Genomic DNA, 17,738 nt, shown 5'->3' on the forward strand with positions numbered 1-17,738 from the left:
TGTTGGTTTAGTTTTTCTATTCTGTCACACTCAAATTTTCCTTTAGTTTATGCTGCAAACCACCTCCTGTAAACATTCCTCCTTCATTTCCAGACTAGGGTTAAGTTACACCAAATCAGTAACTCCTTCCAAGAAAGGTAGTACCAAGTCTATTGGTTGTATCCCAAGAACGCCGAAGCATCTAATTACATGGGCTGTGCTCACTCCTACCAAGTGCTATATATTCACTCTCTGTACATACACACACACACACACACACACACATTTTCTCACTCTCTCTAGCTAACTTCTTTGGAAAGTAGATCCCAAATAATATCTTCTCCATGTAACACAGGGGCCATCCTGTTAGGACTCTTTCAATGCCCTCGCCCCAACCAAAAGATCTTCCATTCTAACTCCTATTCCAATCACTTCTTTCCACTGACCCTGGGTCAGTCAAAGTGACAGAAATTAGCAGAGTGGCTCCGTTCCTTTCTGAAAGTTTTGCCAGGATGCCTTTTAGGATGAACACGGCTGTCTACCCTTGTGTAAAATGAGAATGTTAGCAGATAACCCATGAGTGGCCTGGGGACTGCTTCCATAAACGGATTGAATGAGAGAGCTAAGTTCATGGTTTCCTATGTTAGGAGACATGCAGGTCACTAGTGTTTCTTCCAATCGTACTTCATCTCATTTCTCAAAGCATGAACATAGTGTCTCCATCCCCCTTGACTCAGTTCTAAGGCTTCATTAAGGTCATTAAGGTTCATGTTTTTTTTTTTTATCTTTAATAATGCTCAAATTAGTTAAATGATACCCTCCTACCCTCTCCTCAAGATTGTTCTGGCCAGAGAAACTGGATATTCAGTTATCAGCAAGCTTTCCATTTCCAAGCTTTCCTTTCCTTTCCAAGCTTCCATTTCCCAGTCTATTTTGTCCTCTTGCCCCTACTCTCACTCATCCCATGCTGAGTGGTAAAAACACACTGATTCTTGGATCCAGCCAGCCTTGGTCCTCTTCTCCATGCTGCCCATGGTGCTCTAGTAATGCCCCCTTCTCAGTAATGTTGGGTAGATCTGAAATACCCTCACAAAATGGTCCCCCAGCTTAAGTAACTCAACAGCAACAGAAAGCGGGATAGAAAAAAATGCACGAAGCATGTTGGTTTTGGGTTTGGTTGGCGGCAAGGTTTGGGGGGGATGCCGTATGCTACTCCTGGTAATGCTTTTTCCTGCAGCATTTAGCATTGAGTGTTAAGAAATTACTGCTAAAAGATGGTCTGTAATTCCAAGTTCCAAAGAAGAGCAAAGTCAGGAGAATTTCCTAAGGCCCATACATGTCAACTGTGCCCAGAGAGAAGAGGTGCTACACTTAAATTCCAAGAATATTTATATTCTCCCTGAACTAGCATCCACTTATATTTTTGTTTGTTTGTTTTATTAAGTAAGCTCTACACCCAATGTGGAACGTGAACTCACAACCCTGAGATCAAGAGTCACATGCTCTACCAAGTGAGCCAGCCAGGGGCCCCAACTAGCATCCGTTTTTAGCAACAGTCAACTCCTTAGACTAAAATACATTAAATAAGACATTAATAAAATCATCCCATTGATTATAAGCTTTCTAGCCATCAGAATATAAGCGTCAGCCAACCAAGAGGTATCAGGATGAGAAAATCACTGATTTAAGGCTATTCAGGTTGTAGGAAGAAGACTTTTTTTTTTATCAATATGCAATTTTAAAGACTTTTTATTTATTTATTTGAGAGAGAGAGAGAGTGAGAGAGAGCATGAGCGAGGAGAAGGTCAGAGAGCGAAGCAGACTCCCCATGGAGCTGGGAGCCTGATGCGGGACTCGATCCCGGGACTCCAGGATCACGCCCTGAGCCGAAGGCAGTCGTCCAACCAACTGAGCCACCCAGGCGTCCCGCAATTTTATATTTAATAGTATAAAAAAAGATGGGCGAAATTATAGCTCTTACCTGGATTTGCAGTCCATCTAAAGGAGAGCACCTGAGACACGTTGGGGGAATCATTGAAGATACACCATCAAGCTAACAAGTCCCGGCCATGAGACCAAAGTGATCTTTGCCTGCCCTTCCAGTAAACTAGCTGTTAGCCAAAAGCGCTAACCTCTAAGTGGAGTGTTCGTTAGTTGATGCCAAGAAATCCCTGAGCAAGGAAGCTGCCTTCCTAATGGGCAGATAGGAAGCTTTATTGTGGATCACTTAAAAAAAAAATGTTTCTGTTATATTTTCTGTTTTATAAACAGCATGATGACAATAATTCCCCACGTACACTCTTTGAGAGAGTGGCCCCTGCTGACTGAGCATTAAAATGAAGAAGGAGAATCTCTTGCAAATTCACGTACGTAGGGTCAGAAGGAATATCCCATTTTTCAAAAAGAAATATAAAATGCAACATCCAGTGACTTTGGTGCTCTGACAAATAATGACATTGGTCAGCGGGGTGCAGAGAGTGAAGATATCCTGCTCCCTTTGTTCTGTATGTTGTGAGCAGCGAAGTCTGCATAGGTCATACCACCGGTGTGCCTACGCCCTGCTACAAAAAAGCTCAAACAGTGCTCCAAGAGGCCAAGAATTACTTTAATAATTTTTTTTTAAAAAGTTCAAATGGCAACACAACCGTAAAGTTGGTACATCACAGAAACAAAGGTCTTTGCAGGCAACACTGATTGGGAATAGCAAAACACTTGGCTGGTGAAAAAAATGAAACTCTAAATTATATACAATAGTAGCTAAGGGTGATATTGAAAAACAGTCTTATTTACTGTGACTCGCGATTTAACTTGCCATTATCTATTGCTTATTTATTCAGGGTTGTAAATAATACTTATATAGAGACATAGAGATGTGTAAAAATGAAACATTGTGAAAAAAATACAATTTTTCAATTTCATATGAAACTCAAAGTATAAGTTTTGTCCAATATGGAATGTACCTACATTTGTTTATATTAGGGCTCTAAAATCCATTTAAAAATTGTCTTTTTGTTTTTAAAAAAAGAACAGCTGACCCACCATGCAAGTTCGCTGTGTATCTTGTTTGCTCAAAATGAGCATTTTCAGGTGAGGTCTGTTTTTTCTGCCCAAAGTCTGGTATAATTCAGTTGCAGTTGTACTGGCCCAACTGTGGAAAGAGTTTCCGTGAAGAGTCTGATGGCAGCATCTGGATAAGGGGGCAGTCTCGGGAATGCAGAGTAGAGAAGAGGGAGGTAAGAGCCCAAATCCTTATGAAGGATGATGTTCAGTTGTTAAATTTTAAGGGATATCCAATGGCTTTTTCCAGGCACTCAACTAAAGAGCCGGCGGAAAGAAAATCCCTCTCTACTTCTACGAATTTGATATAGATAGATTTGGGGGAGACTCCGGGATCCACAATACAGTTCTGGGACAAAAACCCATTAATACCAACCCAATCTTTGCTGAAGGTTTTGGTATTTGCTTGGAAATGTAAAAATAAGCATTGCTGGAGAGTCCTAACCTCAGCAATCCCGAGGTAGCAATAGATTATTCGGGTGGGTTCAATTTCCACCTGTAACGAGGCTTGCGCCGAGAGGGTCTCCAAGTCAACCCGGCCCTCCTTTCCCGGGTCCAGAGAATGTCGCTCCAGGTGTGGAGACGGGGGCCTCTCCATACATTCTTCATAGCCAATGGCATAAAGGCCTGGACTTTTAGGAATGCCTCCCGGTAATAAATACTGAACCACGTTCCCCCCAGTTGGTTTGGAATGGGCAATGGGTATCCAGTCAATTTCCATGTGCAGCTCCAAGCACCGAGCTTCACTAATGGTGATCTCTAAAAACTTGTAGTAAACATTTTTCCAGTTCATTTTCTGCACACGGGTCATAATGATCCGTCCCTCGGGCTTCTCGGAGTTGAAGTATTCCCGCAGTCGCTTGCCGAGGGGCACCTGGGAGCTGATCTCAGCATAATGGTAACGAATATCCTCTTTCCAACGGGTGTTATAACCGATTCCAAAAATGGCCAGTTTGTTAGAAAGATGAAGCCTTGAAAAGTCCGTCCAGCTCTGAAACAGTTCCCATTTCAATTGTACTGATTCCAAAATCTGGACGATATTTTGCATGATGTCTCTCTTCCTAGAAAGGGAAATACAAAGTCAGATTCTTCAGGTGTCTAGCTCAGCACGGCGCACCAGCACTTTCTGCAGTGATGCAAATGTTCTAATCTGTGCTGTCCAATATGGTGGCCATTAGCACTTAAGATGTGATCAGTGTGAGTGACATATGAAATTTTTAGTTATAATTTAAAATTATGTTTAAATAGACATGTTGGGGCGCGTGGGTGGCTCAGGCATTAAGCACCTGCCTTCGGCTCAGGTCACAATCCCAGAGTTCTGGGAACGAGCCCCGTATTGGGCTCCCTGCTCAGCAGGAAACCTGCTTCTCTCTCTGCTCACTCCCCGTTCTGGTGCTCCCTCTATTGCAGTCTCTTTCTCTGTCAAATAAATAAATAAAATCTTAAGAATAAATAAATAAATAAATAAATAGCCACATGTGACTAGGGGCTACCATACTGGACAGTGCAGGCCAAGATGAGCATAGTATTAAAATCTGAGAAACACTCTTTCCTAGGAAATTTCTAGCAATTAATGATAAAGTGCTTTCCATTACTTCTATAGTCTGGCTATATTAAACTTAGTAAAATTGATATGTAAGTCCCTGGGGTTTTAGAAACCCAAATCAAGAATTTAGAATTTTTTAACTTATTAATCAATTCCAGTACAGTCAACACACATTGTTATATTGGTTTCAGACGAACCATCCTGGAACTCAAGACCTCCACACGAGCTCCTAATGACTGGTGCACTCCTCCATCCCTGGCCCCCATTTCCCCCTCTGGGAGTCATCAGTTTGTTCTCTATAGTTAAAGAGTCTATTTCTTGCTTTGTCTCTCTCTTTTCCCTTTGCTTGTTTTGATTCTTAAATTCTACAGATGAGTGAAATCATATGGTATCTCTCTTTCTTTCTTTTTTTTTTTTTTTTAAAGATTTTATTTATTTATTTGAGAGAGAGACAGTGAGAAAGAGCATGAGCGAGGAGAAGGTCAGAGAGTGAAGCAGACTCCCCATGGAGCTGGGAGCCTGATGTGGGACTCGATCCCGGGACTCCAGGATCACGCCCTGAGCCGAAGGCAGTCGTCCAACCAACTGCGCCACCCAGGCGTCCCGGTATCTCTCTTTCTCTGGCTGGTTTATAAAGTGGCTATTTCTATGCATAGACTGGCTTTCCAATCTAAGTACCAAAGGCAGGAGAAGGGTGCTCTATTCAAAATGGCATCCTGCATCACTTAAAATAATGAAGAGCTTAATTTCTAACCCGGAAGTTTTTAGAGTTCAGTAATTTTGGCCCATATGTGTTTGCTGTAGGAAATGCACAACCAATTATGTCTAATGGCCTGATGCAGAAACAAAATGATATCTTCTTCCGGTTGTCTGAAACTCATACTACTCCCAAATGTCAAAGAATTGTCAGTTAATCACAGAATTAAGATCTGAGAATTCAGATGGAAAAAGTCTACATCAAACTTAGAAGGGAAAATGAATGGGGACTATTGCTCAAGGGGAGCAAAAGTATAGAAATTATTTCAATTTGGATTTGGAGAGTTAACAGAGTAAGGCTGAACGTGCTGGGAAGTTTTTGTTTCAGATGCTGCTTAACTCCTAAAACCAGAACTGATACTTTACGATAATTCATGCACTATATATGAGCACATGTAATTACAAGTTTGTTTCTCAGGTATGGCAAAGACTTTGACATTGAAAGATGGAAGTCTGTTAAATGTTAATTTAGTAACAATCTATTACAGTCTACATGGTCATAGGTTTAAGCTACAAAAATACTCAATGACCACCCTTATGTACGATCGAACGCAGGCAAAGAGAAGAGAGTGTACAACTTCTTGGAAGGAGACAATGCTTGAAAGTTTCCTATTAAATCCTTGTATCTTCTAGGGGAAGAGTCTGGGGAACAAACTGGGGAACCTCCCACGTACTCATTCTCCGTCTGTCCTCTTACTCTCTTTGGCGTTCTCTGCAAGATGACAAAATGCTAAGATTTTGTCGCCTGCTGCTTCTCGAAGCCAGAGACTGCCCTAGACTTATCTTCCACTCTTTAGTTTGTCATGGAAATTCTCAGGTATTGGAGTGGCCAACTCGATAAAATCACTGCATTCCTTGAGAACTGTTCCTTCTCAGAGTACACAAAGGCACTCCGTGATCATTCATATTCAGCTTGGTGCTCGGAAGGTAAAGATAGAGGACTGTGTGTCTGCATGAATGCTGAAAGAAAACCTCTCTTATACAGCCACCATCCTTCCTTGTCCTCCTTTGAAATGCTACAGTGATCTCAAGGACCAGGCTAAGGAGCTGGGATGGTGGAGGGCAGAGATTTTCGTCGATTCTGCTCACTGATCAACATCCCAGTGCCTGCCATGAAGTAGGCTCTTGGCAAATATCTGTCAACTAAATGAGCAGTTAGGTGACTCTACTTTATGGATGAAGGATGGCGCATATATATATATATATATTTTAGATTTAATTTATTTATTTGACAGAGAGAGATCATAAGTAGGCAGAGAGGCAGGCAGAGAGAGAGAGAGGAGGAAGCAGGCTCCCTGCCGAGCAGAGAGCCGGATGCGGGACTCAATCCCAGGACCCTGAGATCATGACCTGAGCCGAAGGCAGCGGCTTAACCCACTGAGCCACCAGGCGCCCCGATTTTTTCTTTAAGAGAGGTTTTTTTTTTTTTTAAGATTATTTATGACACAGAGAGAGACAGAGAGAAAGCCCAAGCAAGGGGAGCAGCAGGCACAGGGAGAGGGAGAAGCAGGCTCCCCAAGGATCAGGGAGCCTGACACAGGGCTCGATCCCAGGAACCCAGGATCATGACCTGAGCCGAAGGCAGTTGCTTAATCAACTGAGCCAGCCAGGCACCCTGAAGGTTGGTATGTTTTAACTACACACTATGTCCACTATCTTGGGCTCATCCCACTTATACTTGGAGAAAAACATATCCAATGCCCAGATGAAGTTATTTTACTCAGCATTGTCTTAGCCTTAAATCGTCCATAAGGAATAGTTCTGAGGAAACTTGCACTGGAAAATAAATGGCCTATTAGGAACCACTTTAAAGCTTCTCACTGTGTGAGCTAAAACCTGGAGCAGAGGCAGCAAAGTGGTCCATTTCTACAGAACCTGCTGATCTGATGTCTGGAGATCCCTGGGCCTAAGACTCATCACATATTCAAAACTACGGAACACAGTAAAAATGAGACCCAGTTATTTAAATGGCTCCAGAGAAGGGTCTATTTTAGTTCCTGATTTCTGAAATTCCAACCACGGGAAAAGTGCAGATGGTAGGGACACCCATTCTGTGAGGTCTGAGTTCATCACCAGTTAGGTCACCTGGGCCTCTCCTCAAGGTCCCAAGCAGTTGAAAGGGAGAGATGGGACATTTTAGTAAAGGAGAGACAATGGCCTTTTTGGAGACTCAGGGCCTGAAGGGATGAACTAGTAAAATGCATTTTTAAAAAATATTCAACATCAAAGTTTCCCTTCCTTTGGGACATTCTGATGTCCCAACTGGAAAACAGACCTACTTCCCAACAAGAAACAGCCTCAAGCTTACTGACTTGAGTCATAAACTTCTTTGTTGAGGCGTGGGGAGTGGTTATAATTTTGAGAAATAATTCTTTTTTTTTTTTTTTTAAGATTTTATTTATTTATTTGACAGACAGAGATCACAAGTAGGCAGAGAGGCAGGCAGAGAGAGAGGAAGGGAAGCAGGCTCCCCACTGAGCAGAGAGCCCGATGCGGGGCTGGATCCCAGGACTCTGGGATCATGACCTGAGCTGAAGGCAGAGGCTCCAACCCACTGAGCCACCCAGGCGCCCTGAGGAATAATTCTTGATCCCTAAACTTTCACCCTTTCCCCTGACAGGGGAGCAACTGATACTGGGAATTCTTTTGTTCTACAGATACTCTGAAAAAGACAGAAGCATTTGCAAAGTGGGTGGTGGTGGTGGTGGTTAGCTCTGTGAAAACAAGTTTCCTTTTTATATTGCTTGTTGCTTATCACAGCTCTTTCCATCTCACCTATTCCCCCTTTGTCCACCGTCCCCTCAAACACCAAGTTCACATGTGCACAATGAAGTACAGAAGGAAAAAAATGGGTGCTATCAGGGTTTCTGGATGACCAGATTGAAAAAAAAAAAAATGGCATTCCTCTACTTTCCCCCTAAATTGATCTTTTAATATATTTATTTCATAGACTTAGTGAGGGACTTCCTTAAAGTTAATTTAAAGAACCACAGGGGGCGCCTGGGTGGCTCAGTGGGTTAAGCCGCTGCCTTCGGCTCGGGTCATGATCTCGGGGTCCTGGGATCGAGTCCCGTGTCGGGCTCTTTGCTCGGCGGGGAGCCTGCTTCCTCCTCTCTCTCTCTCTGCCTGCCTCTCTGCCTACCTGTGATCTCTCTCTGTCAAAAAAAAAATCTTAAAAAAAAAAAAATAATAAAGAACCACAGGGACGCCTGGGTGGCTCAGCCATTAAGCGTCTGCCTTCGGCTCAGGTCATGATCCCAGGGTTCTGGGATCGAGCCCCACATTGGGCTGCTTGCTCAGCACGAAGCCTGCTTCTCCCTTTCCCACTCCCCTTGCTTGTGTTCCCTCTCTTGCTGTCTCTCTGTCAAATAAATAAATAAAATCTTTAAAAATAAATAAATAAAAGAACTACAAACATAGCATCACCGAAACTCAGAGTCCTGTGGTCTCCTAACAGAAGACAGAACTGAACTGACGTAGCCAGCAGAAGGACCCCTGCCCGGGATTCCATCTTTCGTCTGTCAATGTCTAGGAGCTTGCTTCTTGATCCCCACAGTGTAATATCATAAGGCATGCAAGTGCCCCTCTGGCCTTTCTGGCATCACAGCCGACCCCAGATTAACTCAGGGCCCTGCAAGTCATCTCTGTACCGTAATGAAACACCTACCTACATAGCCACATTCGAGTACAGGCAAACACCATCGACACACTTGTTTTTGTGCTAACACATTTATTTCTTCATGTCGTATACAAAATTCTCAGTGTAGATTAACTACTGGCAAACGTAAGCTAAACAGATGAGACACTGTGAATACAACTGCTCCCTCAATGGTATGGCTGTATTTTCCATACATGTCTAATGACAGCAGTGACTTTCTATGTCTTCCCAACGGTCATTAAATTTAGGTTAATATACTTTGTAGAAAGAAGCATCTACTTACTGTGCCTCTTCAGAAGACTCTTGTTTTATTTTTAATGTTCTCTTTGTGACAGGTATTTCATCTGAAAAGCAAGGTTTTTGAAACAAATTATATTTTTCCAAGTAGCATACATTTAGGTAGAGAAGTAACCGTGTTTACTGTTCATTTCATACTTTGAATGCAAGGCTGTAATTCCAGTGTCAAACACTGTCCAATGCCAGATTTATAAATATAACTCTTATATAATGAGATGCATACATTTATATGCAAGATCAGAAACCAGCTCTACAAGTATAAAATTCTTCAAGGTCACCAGTGGATTTCTAGCTAGGAGCTTAAAGCTTAATTTCACGGCAAACATGATTTTTAAAGAAACGAGAATGAAAAATGATTCTCTTCTACTCAGATTTTCTATGTAGATTTTACAAAGCAATTATTCTTCCAATATCACGATCAATATACTCTGCATGTTATTTTTTCTCAAAGGTTTGGGTGGAACTTAACTCTCTAGGGCAAAACCCGAGTAATGGGATGCCAAAGCTATTTAGACCTTATTACCGTTTAGAAATTAAAGGGTGGCGATAACTTGGCATCGGCCCTTTTTAGTCTCCCAATCTTTAAGTTTCTCGCATTGTGTTAATCTTATAGTTTTATAGCCTCTTTCTTCTCTCCTTTTCCCTTCCAATATTTGAGAGATTAAAAAATATAGCATTTGTAAGAGATAATAGCATTTAATCCTTTTTCTTTTGAAATTAGCATTTCTCTATCATCAGGAATTCTGTAACACCGGGCCTGTGGACTTTTATCGTGAGCTAAGGAGGCACATTTACAATGCCAATCCTACTTACGCTTCCTTAGAGGCTACCTGAGCAGCTCACTGGGTAGTCAGAACGTTTACTTAGAAGTGAACACTCATCACATAACTTGTTACTGAACCACACTGCCTGCACCAGAAACTGGGTTCGGACTTCCAAATTATGAAAGCCCAAACTGGAGCAATTGTTGCAAAAACAACTACATATACCTCTTTTTCAATGAGGCCATCCCAGTTTGAAATCGATGGCCAAGAGTTTTGTTTTCCATTTTTAATGCTAATCTAAATCATTCCAGCTACTGCTTGGATGGGATTCTTAGTGAATTCTGAAGGAGTATGATCACTGATAAAATTCAAACATCAGCTCTTTTCAATATAAACAGGCTTCTTTTTTGTTGTTCAGACTAAAGTCTAGCTGGGGACCTTTTCCAATTCATAAGTAGAAAAGTATTTGGGATAAAGCAAGGAAAAGATAGTCATGTCCAGAGAAGTTGCACCAAAGAGTTAATACTCCTGGCAGCTGTCTTAGAACTCAGGAGGGGCAGGATATTTTAAATTGCACAGTATTTCACTTGTCCCTGATTAGGAATTCTGCATCTTTAGGAATTTTGTTTGTAGCCTCATCCAAATGATTCACACCAAGCTCTAGCTGGCAATTAAGGGCCAAAACAACGATGCCCATGTTGCCCCAAGGAGGCTGGCCATGTGCCTTGTGTGGACAGTGGGAGCAGCACCAGAGGCTAGGACAGCGACTAAGGGTGGGTGCACATATGAAGGGGTACACACACACACACACACACGCGCACGCGCGCGCACACATGCACACACACACGTTAAATATCATATGTATCGGCTTTCTTACCCAATTCCTGATCTGTTGGATAGCCATGGAGATCCTGACTGTGGTTTCCCCAGTCCTCCTGTGAATACTCCTCCATAGTGCTGCCATCTGACTCCAGCTCCTGGTACAAGCCACTACTGTTAATAAGTACAGGCTGGCAGGGCTGAGCATCCCATCCTCCCTGACCAAACACCTGTTCCAACTGTTCAAATGTGTAACTGCTCTTTCTTTTCCCAACACCATGTTCTTTCACCCGACTGTAACACCTGCGAAGGGTCTAAGACACAAAGTCTTTTGTTATTCCTTTAAAGCTGTACTTCCTCTTCCAGGTACGGACCACAGATATTAATTACTATTAGACAGACACAGACAGACAAACATAGACACATTGTTACAGGAATGCTAGATTTCAAATTCATTATTATATTAGAAAAAAAACTAATTTAGCATTTACTCAAACATGTTATAATTCAAACAATTATTTTGCAATTAATCATCCATTAAACAACAAGAAACATTACAACATTATTGCATGTACCCCATACATATATTTTTATACCCCCACCCTCCCCTTAAAAAGAATAAGAAAAAAAAAAAAAGAAAACAAGAAATACCAGCCAGCCAATAGGATGCACACCTGCCACAGAAGAGAAAAGAGCTGCTATTGTGCCCAGAATTTGGAAAAAGTGAGGGAAGGGAGGACAGAAAGAAGAATTTCCCAAAGCAAAGAATATAACCTTCCTTACTCCTAAGAAGGAAAACAGGGTCAAAACAATTATCTAAATGAATCAGCTAGTAAAACATATTACTTACGAAGTCCATAGTCCTTAACTAACTTACTCTATCTTTAAGGAGGTTGCTAAAATTTGAAAGAGGTCAAACTGATTATGCTACAGATCCCCCGTCTCAAACACCAACCATCCAGAAACAATACACTCATTCCTACATCAAAAGATTAGCCAGTACTCATCAATTCAACCAACACAAACTGCCAGCTAAAACCAACAAAGAAGGCCAATAATTTCCTTTTTGGGGGGGACGGGGGCGGGGAGGAGGTGGACAGGGTATCATTTTACTTCCTTTTCTGCCTTGTGCCACACAGCAAATAAAAATCACTATGTGAGTCCACAGAGAAAACCCGGACGATTTTATTATCTTGCACAACACTTTCATTTTCTTCATGGTCTTTCAATGCATACTTCTGATCATTAGCCCTGCTTCCTTAACTCTGTCTTACATGTTTTAAAGGATAAATCAAGGACTTAGTCCCAGCATCCACATTTAGTTCAGTTCTATCCAGTGTCTATCTCATCTCTGCTGCTTTTGTTCCTTCAAACCTCCCTTCTCCTTGACTGGATTTCACTCAGAATTTTCTTGAGACAGACAAGATCCTTTTTCCCTGATGGCTCTCAAATACTTTCTGACTCAACTCTACAAAACCCGTTCACCTCAGACTTAATGTAAACATGTTAGCCAGACTATAGGTTTCTCCTAAATGTGAGATTACTTTCCATAAGCCAATATGTCACATATTCTCACCAAACTGAAACAACTCTTAATAATCTTTACAGAACCTCCAAGAAAGTTCCGCATCTTTAAATCACAGTTGACAAACGACAAGACAATGTCAAATACTTTGCAGATCTGTCCTTTGAGACCAGAAATCCAGATGGGCAAAAGGAATAATCAAAGCAGGACACACAGGATGATCTTCCTCAGACATAAACAGAGCAGTGAGCAGTCTCCCCATCAGAAAACCAGCCAGCCTACCCCCTGCATAAGCACCTGCCTCTCCCCGCCTCTTTCTAGAGATCTCTTCTGGTGCCTCCAATGATGCCTTAAAAAACTGAGGTTTCTGATTAATACACTCTTTAAAAAAGTGTTCCCTCTCTTTTTCTTTGTAAAAGATAGTCACAACTACATAACACAGAACTATCTAGAAAAAAATCAGGGAGGAACTTGGGAAATGTGTCACAGGGCAACCCTTCCAATGGAAGGAGACAAATGCCTGCAGCAGATCTCATTTGACTTTCTATATACTCCCCTTTCCCAGTGCCCTCTGCCCTCCTTGCAGGGATTGGAATTTGAATTGCAAACATCTCCTGCCAATTTATTTTTATCTCACAATGTCTTGTTTCTGCCTCCAAGAACACCCCAACCACTCTTTTCAACTCCTCCAAAGACCGTACATGGAGAGTCCCGGCCATGTCCCTTTCACCCTTCCAAGGCCATAAATGGAGATGCCACCACTCACTCCTTACTGGCTGCCTAGAGAAAAGCACGCAGCACACAGAAGAGCCCAGTGGGATCTGTCACTGAGGGTTATTTCAGAAGTCAAGGAATAAAATGGATGCTCCTTTGAAGAAAGTTGCCAGCCTTCTCAGGATGTGATATGGGCATAAAGCAAAGCCACCAATTGTTGACTATATACATGATGGGAAACCACAGAAAAGATTGGCTTTCTTTGAAACCACCAAATTGAGCCTACAATTTTACTTGGCTTAAATAACTGTGAATAAGGAAACTAGTAATATCTAATGATTTTAGAGACCGAAGAATAGTCAGGATACATTCTATATTTCATCAAAAAAGGCTAAGAGATCTTGCCACCTCTTTCTTCATAGTGTACTTCTGTAATACACTTTAATAGTGTAATGTGCTGATATGTAAAATATCTATCAGGGGCCTGCAGGAAAAATGTTTCGTAATTCCTAAATCCATATGATAGGAATTTGATATGTTGAAATCATGTTAAAAAGATTTCCAGATTGACTTTAACTCTCTCAAGACATAAGTACACATAAGAGGTACCTTCTGAGTTCAGTAAAAGATCCACAGATCCAAGGAGAGGCTGTTTGAATAGGGACACATCAACTAAGATAGAAAAAAAAAAAAAAAAGTGAGAACTCAAACATGAACTTGACCACCACTACAGGAGACACTGGAATTCAGTGGAACTGCAGGGACTTTAGAAATGGATAAAAGGAGCATATGGAGACCTTCTAATCAGAAAAAGTTACACTTCCCACACTCTAAATGATGAACCAAAGCAGGCAATTAAATAACTGTGTGTCTGTGTCAACAGTCCTAAATAAGCCAACTTAAAAACCTACTCTCAATCTGAGATTAAGAGAATGCTCCAGCATCTAGGAAAAACAAAGTCTCACCTCCCATTTCAGACAGCCATGCCAAACCCAACAAGAATCTCAGTTTAGCTTTCTTGGAAGGCCATTTCCTACCCAACGCAAATACCCACCTCACTGCCCTTCCTTCTTTCTTTAGCTCACTAGTTTTAGAAATGTATGGGAAATTAACCTCTAACTTTTTTTTTTTTTTTTTTAAATTATGATCTCGGAGAGGGAGTGGGGGCAGGGAAAGAATTTGCTTAAAATTATTAAAGACCAGTCTATTCACAATGGAGAAGAGTAACACTTTCCTTATTACTAGAAATTTCCTCATAAATCAATATACAATCTCCCCTCTGGGGAAGAGGAGTGAGATAATACTGTATCTTGAACAAAGTCAGAGGGATAGAGGTCAGGAGGAGTCAAGAAAATCTGGAAAGAAGAACTAAAGGAGAGGTAACAACTTGATCAGGTGGTCAAATCAGAAGAGTCTGGAGGTATTCGGTTTGGAAGAAACGCCAAGTGGTTAATGACTCCAACAGGAAAAGAACCAGAGAAAAGGCTTGAAAGATTGTCCCATTACCAAAGCAGGGAGGAAAGTAAGATGGCTGACAACCGATCATTTATAGACAGAGGGAAAGTTTCGCCAAAGTTTAAGACTGGAGTGAAAGGAAATCAGAGAATAAAGATGACATTCATTGTGGATGAATGTAAGAAGGGTCTACGGGGGAGGGGGTGCGGGTAAACAAAGGCAGGAGTTCTAGATTGGCAGGATTGGGGGTTTAACGGCAGCAATGCAGAGAAAGACCCAGGGTTACAGTACACGTAACATTAAATACAGTGCACAATGCAGCTATCTTGCCAAAGTAAGTAAATCCAGTATTGGGTTGTATAAGCAGAGGAATCACATGTAAGCTATGAAGGTGGCTCTTCCTCTCTATTCAGCACCGGTGAGGCCACAGCTGGAGCACAGCATTCAGTTCTGGGCATCGAACCAGCTACAAGAGAGGGAAATTGCAGAGTTCAGAAAAGGGCAAACAAAATAATGAAAGGCTTGGAAAATAAGATCTACAAGTAGGGCCAGTGGTTTCATCAAAGCCCTTCCTGACATCACATGAGCTACTTTGGGGGTAAAAAATAAGGTGTCTTTCACTTCTGTGTCCTCCAATTCCTCCTTTGACTTTCAGGAAGCGGGAGGAATTGAATTCTTCCCTGCTACGGCAAAGCAGGAAGCAAACTAAATAATCATATGGGCATATGCCAACCAATTCTGCTACTGGCTCAATCATTGTCTCACAATTTGCCCCATTTCATACAATCATAAAATAATCACCATGACAAAACCACTGTTCTAACCAAACTAACTATAGGTGGGACAGGGTATGTAATAAGGAGGAATGGAAATAAGGCATAATAGCCACATAAATGTGTCATTTAGGAAACAATGGCATGATCCATCTAAGATGTCGGATGAAAAACAAAGTCAAACTGCGAGGCAGGACAGCTTAGTTGTAATAGCAGGAAACAATGTTATAAGAAAACACAAGCAGTGAAACAGATTTTCAAATGTAGTTGTGGAACTGGGAACACTAGAAATGGATTACATAGTTGATCTTAACCCTCTAGCAACTAAATAGGATAAATTTGAGATGTTTTAAACCCAAATGGATGTTTAAACCCAAATGGTTACTTATAAAGAACATACTTATTTGCAGTCAGAGTCTTAAAAATCACATGTTCTATTCCACAAAAGATAGGGGAAATTATCCTGGGGGCAAATCGCCAAACTAATCGTTTATAAAAGTGTTAAAAATAATACCTCAGCCTAAGCACACATGAGTTTTGAAGCAAAAAGGTCTTTGTAAAATACATCTATCTTCTTCCTTTAAAGTTACTGCTTTAGGGCACCTGGGTGGCTCAGTGGGTTAAGCGTCAGCCTTTGGCTCAAGTCATGACCTGAGGGATCGAGCCCCACATTGGGCTCCCTGCTCAGCAGGGAGTCTGCTTCTCCCTTGTGCCTCCCTCCCACCCCCACCCCCCTTGTGCTCACTCTCTCTCTCAAATAAATAAATAAAATCTTTCTAAAAAAGTTATTGCTGTAGTGTAACTGTTACAGCAAGCTGCTCTTAGTTAATGAGGCAACAACAAAACCACTGAGTTTCTTCCAGTATCTTTTAGAGAAACTCAAAAGTTCTTTGTTTTAGTTGCTTACTGGGAGCACAAAAGGTGGGGGAAAACAAAAAACAAACAAACCCCGAAACAGGAGACATAAGCAAATAAACACATTTCTGCATACAGTAAGAAAGATATTATAAGTACAGCATATATTACTACAAATGCATGTCTATTACACAGAACTATAACTAATGATTAGGAAGTCACTCAAGGTGAAATCCATCTGGGGGCTTGCAGAAGTTTTACTACCTGTTTTCTTAGGTTTTCCATCAAAATCTGGCAAGTGCATTTGCCAATCACCCAAACGCTTTAAAATCAACCCCAAACCCCAACAGATCAAAACCAAGACCAAAAATACATCACTTTCACACTCTCCCACTTCTTAGCACTACAGAGGAGGTTTTGGCAAGTGAAAGATCTTTCTATTCTTAAATTTCTCTTTTCCTTTTCCTCTCCAGAACAGAGGTTCTTAACTTTTTTGGGTCATGGATCCCCTCCCCAGAAAAACGCACATATGAAATTGTTTCATACAATTTCAAGAGGAACATGGACTCTGAAAGCCCATACAAGAATCTTGGGTTAAAAAGCTGTTCTATACCACGGTGTTGTTTCTTCCATCAAAAAATAGAATGGGTATTAGTCAGAAGCCCTAAAATAAGGTAGGTTTAATTTGGGTATTAGGTATTACAAGAAAGATTGGGACAACCAGTTAAAGTACAATTTAACCAATTTGCTCCGTATCCTGCTCCTTTAGATAAAGCAGCATTAATATTTCCTTTAAAAGATAAATTGGCCAAATTCCCCTGCTTTTTGAAAGAAGCAATTCCTAGCAGTAAAAACATACAAGGATATCAATTTACTCATCACAAAAATGTAGGACTTTTCTCCCACCTGCTAGAGAAGAAATCTTTTTCCAAGGTGGTAATTAGGCAATATTAAATGATTCATAAATTATACTAATTATTAATTGAATCACATAATATGTGATTATTCATTATCTGATTCACTTATCATTACAGATGCTACATAAATTACCTAAGGTAACAACTTACAACAGGGAAGTTCACAGATCTAGAAACAAGTGTAGTAAGTCTTAACTACTTTCCTTAGTAGTCACAATGGCTAAGCTCTAGCATCCTCCCATTTTAATACTGCCTAAAGACCAAAGGGTCTCAAAGAAATTGGCAATGTCTACACTAATTTGTCCTTAACCCGATGGGACTAAGTCTGATCTATTATTCTGCTGGAATTGTTCATATCATGGTTGGCAGTGTCTTAATTACTAAGAAGAATGACCCTCAAACTTTGTCCTTAAGTCATTTGAACACTTGATACTTTGTGTCTATATCACTATCCTTGCCAGATAATCTGTTTGGTAAAACTTTCTATAATACACTGATTGACAGCAGGTGGGGGGAGCTGCCCATGGAACCAGGTTCCATCTTCTAAAATATTATAGATGTTTTGAATGGAAAAGAACCTCAGAAATCATGTAGTCCACCTTCCTCACTTACCAACTGAGGAG

General features: G+C 41.1%; 1 protein-coding gene across 7 annotated transcripts in view; it reads right to left on the reverse strand.

Annotated features, from left to right (window-relative positions):
* Positions 1-2,563: 2,563 nt before the first annotated feature.
* Positions 2,564-17,738, reverse strand: part of MSANTD2 (Myb/SANT DNA binding domain containing 2) — a 32,382-nt gene continuing 17,207 nt past the window's right edge. The window contains exons 1-4 of one of the 7 annotated variants that reach the window (XM_044258121.1): positions 13,725-15,928; positions 10,935-11,034; positions 9,280-9,340; positions 2,564-4,097 (exon numbers count right to left, since the gene is read on the reverse strand). In XM_044258121.1, coding sequence (XP_044114056.1) covers positions 3,245-4,097; positions 9,280-9,340; positions 10,935-11,010 — 990 coding nt within the window. In that variant the 5' untranslated portion in view covers positions 11,011-11,034; positions 13,725-15,928 and the 3' untranslated portion in view covers positions 2,564-3,244. Of the gene's footprint in view, positions 4,098-9,279; positions 9,341-10,934; positions 15,929-17,738 lie in introns of those variants that run through there. The other 6 variants (XM_044258119.1, XM_044258120.1, XM_044258125.1 and 3 more) reach the window with 6 other exon arrangements.

Source organism: Neovison vison, chromosome 7 (assembly GCF_020171115.1).
Source record: "Neovison vison isolate M4711 chromosome 7, ASM_NN_V1, whole genome shotgun sequence".
Taxonomy (NCBI): Eukaryota; Metazoa; Chordata; class Mammalia; order Carnivora; family Mustelidae; genus Neogale; species Neogale vison.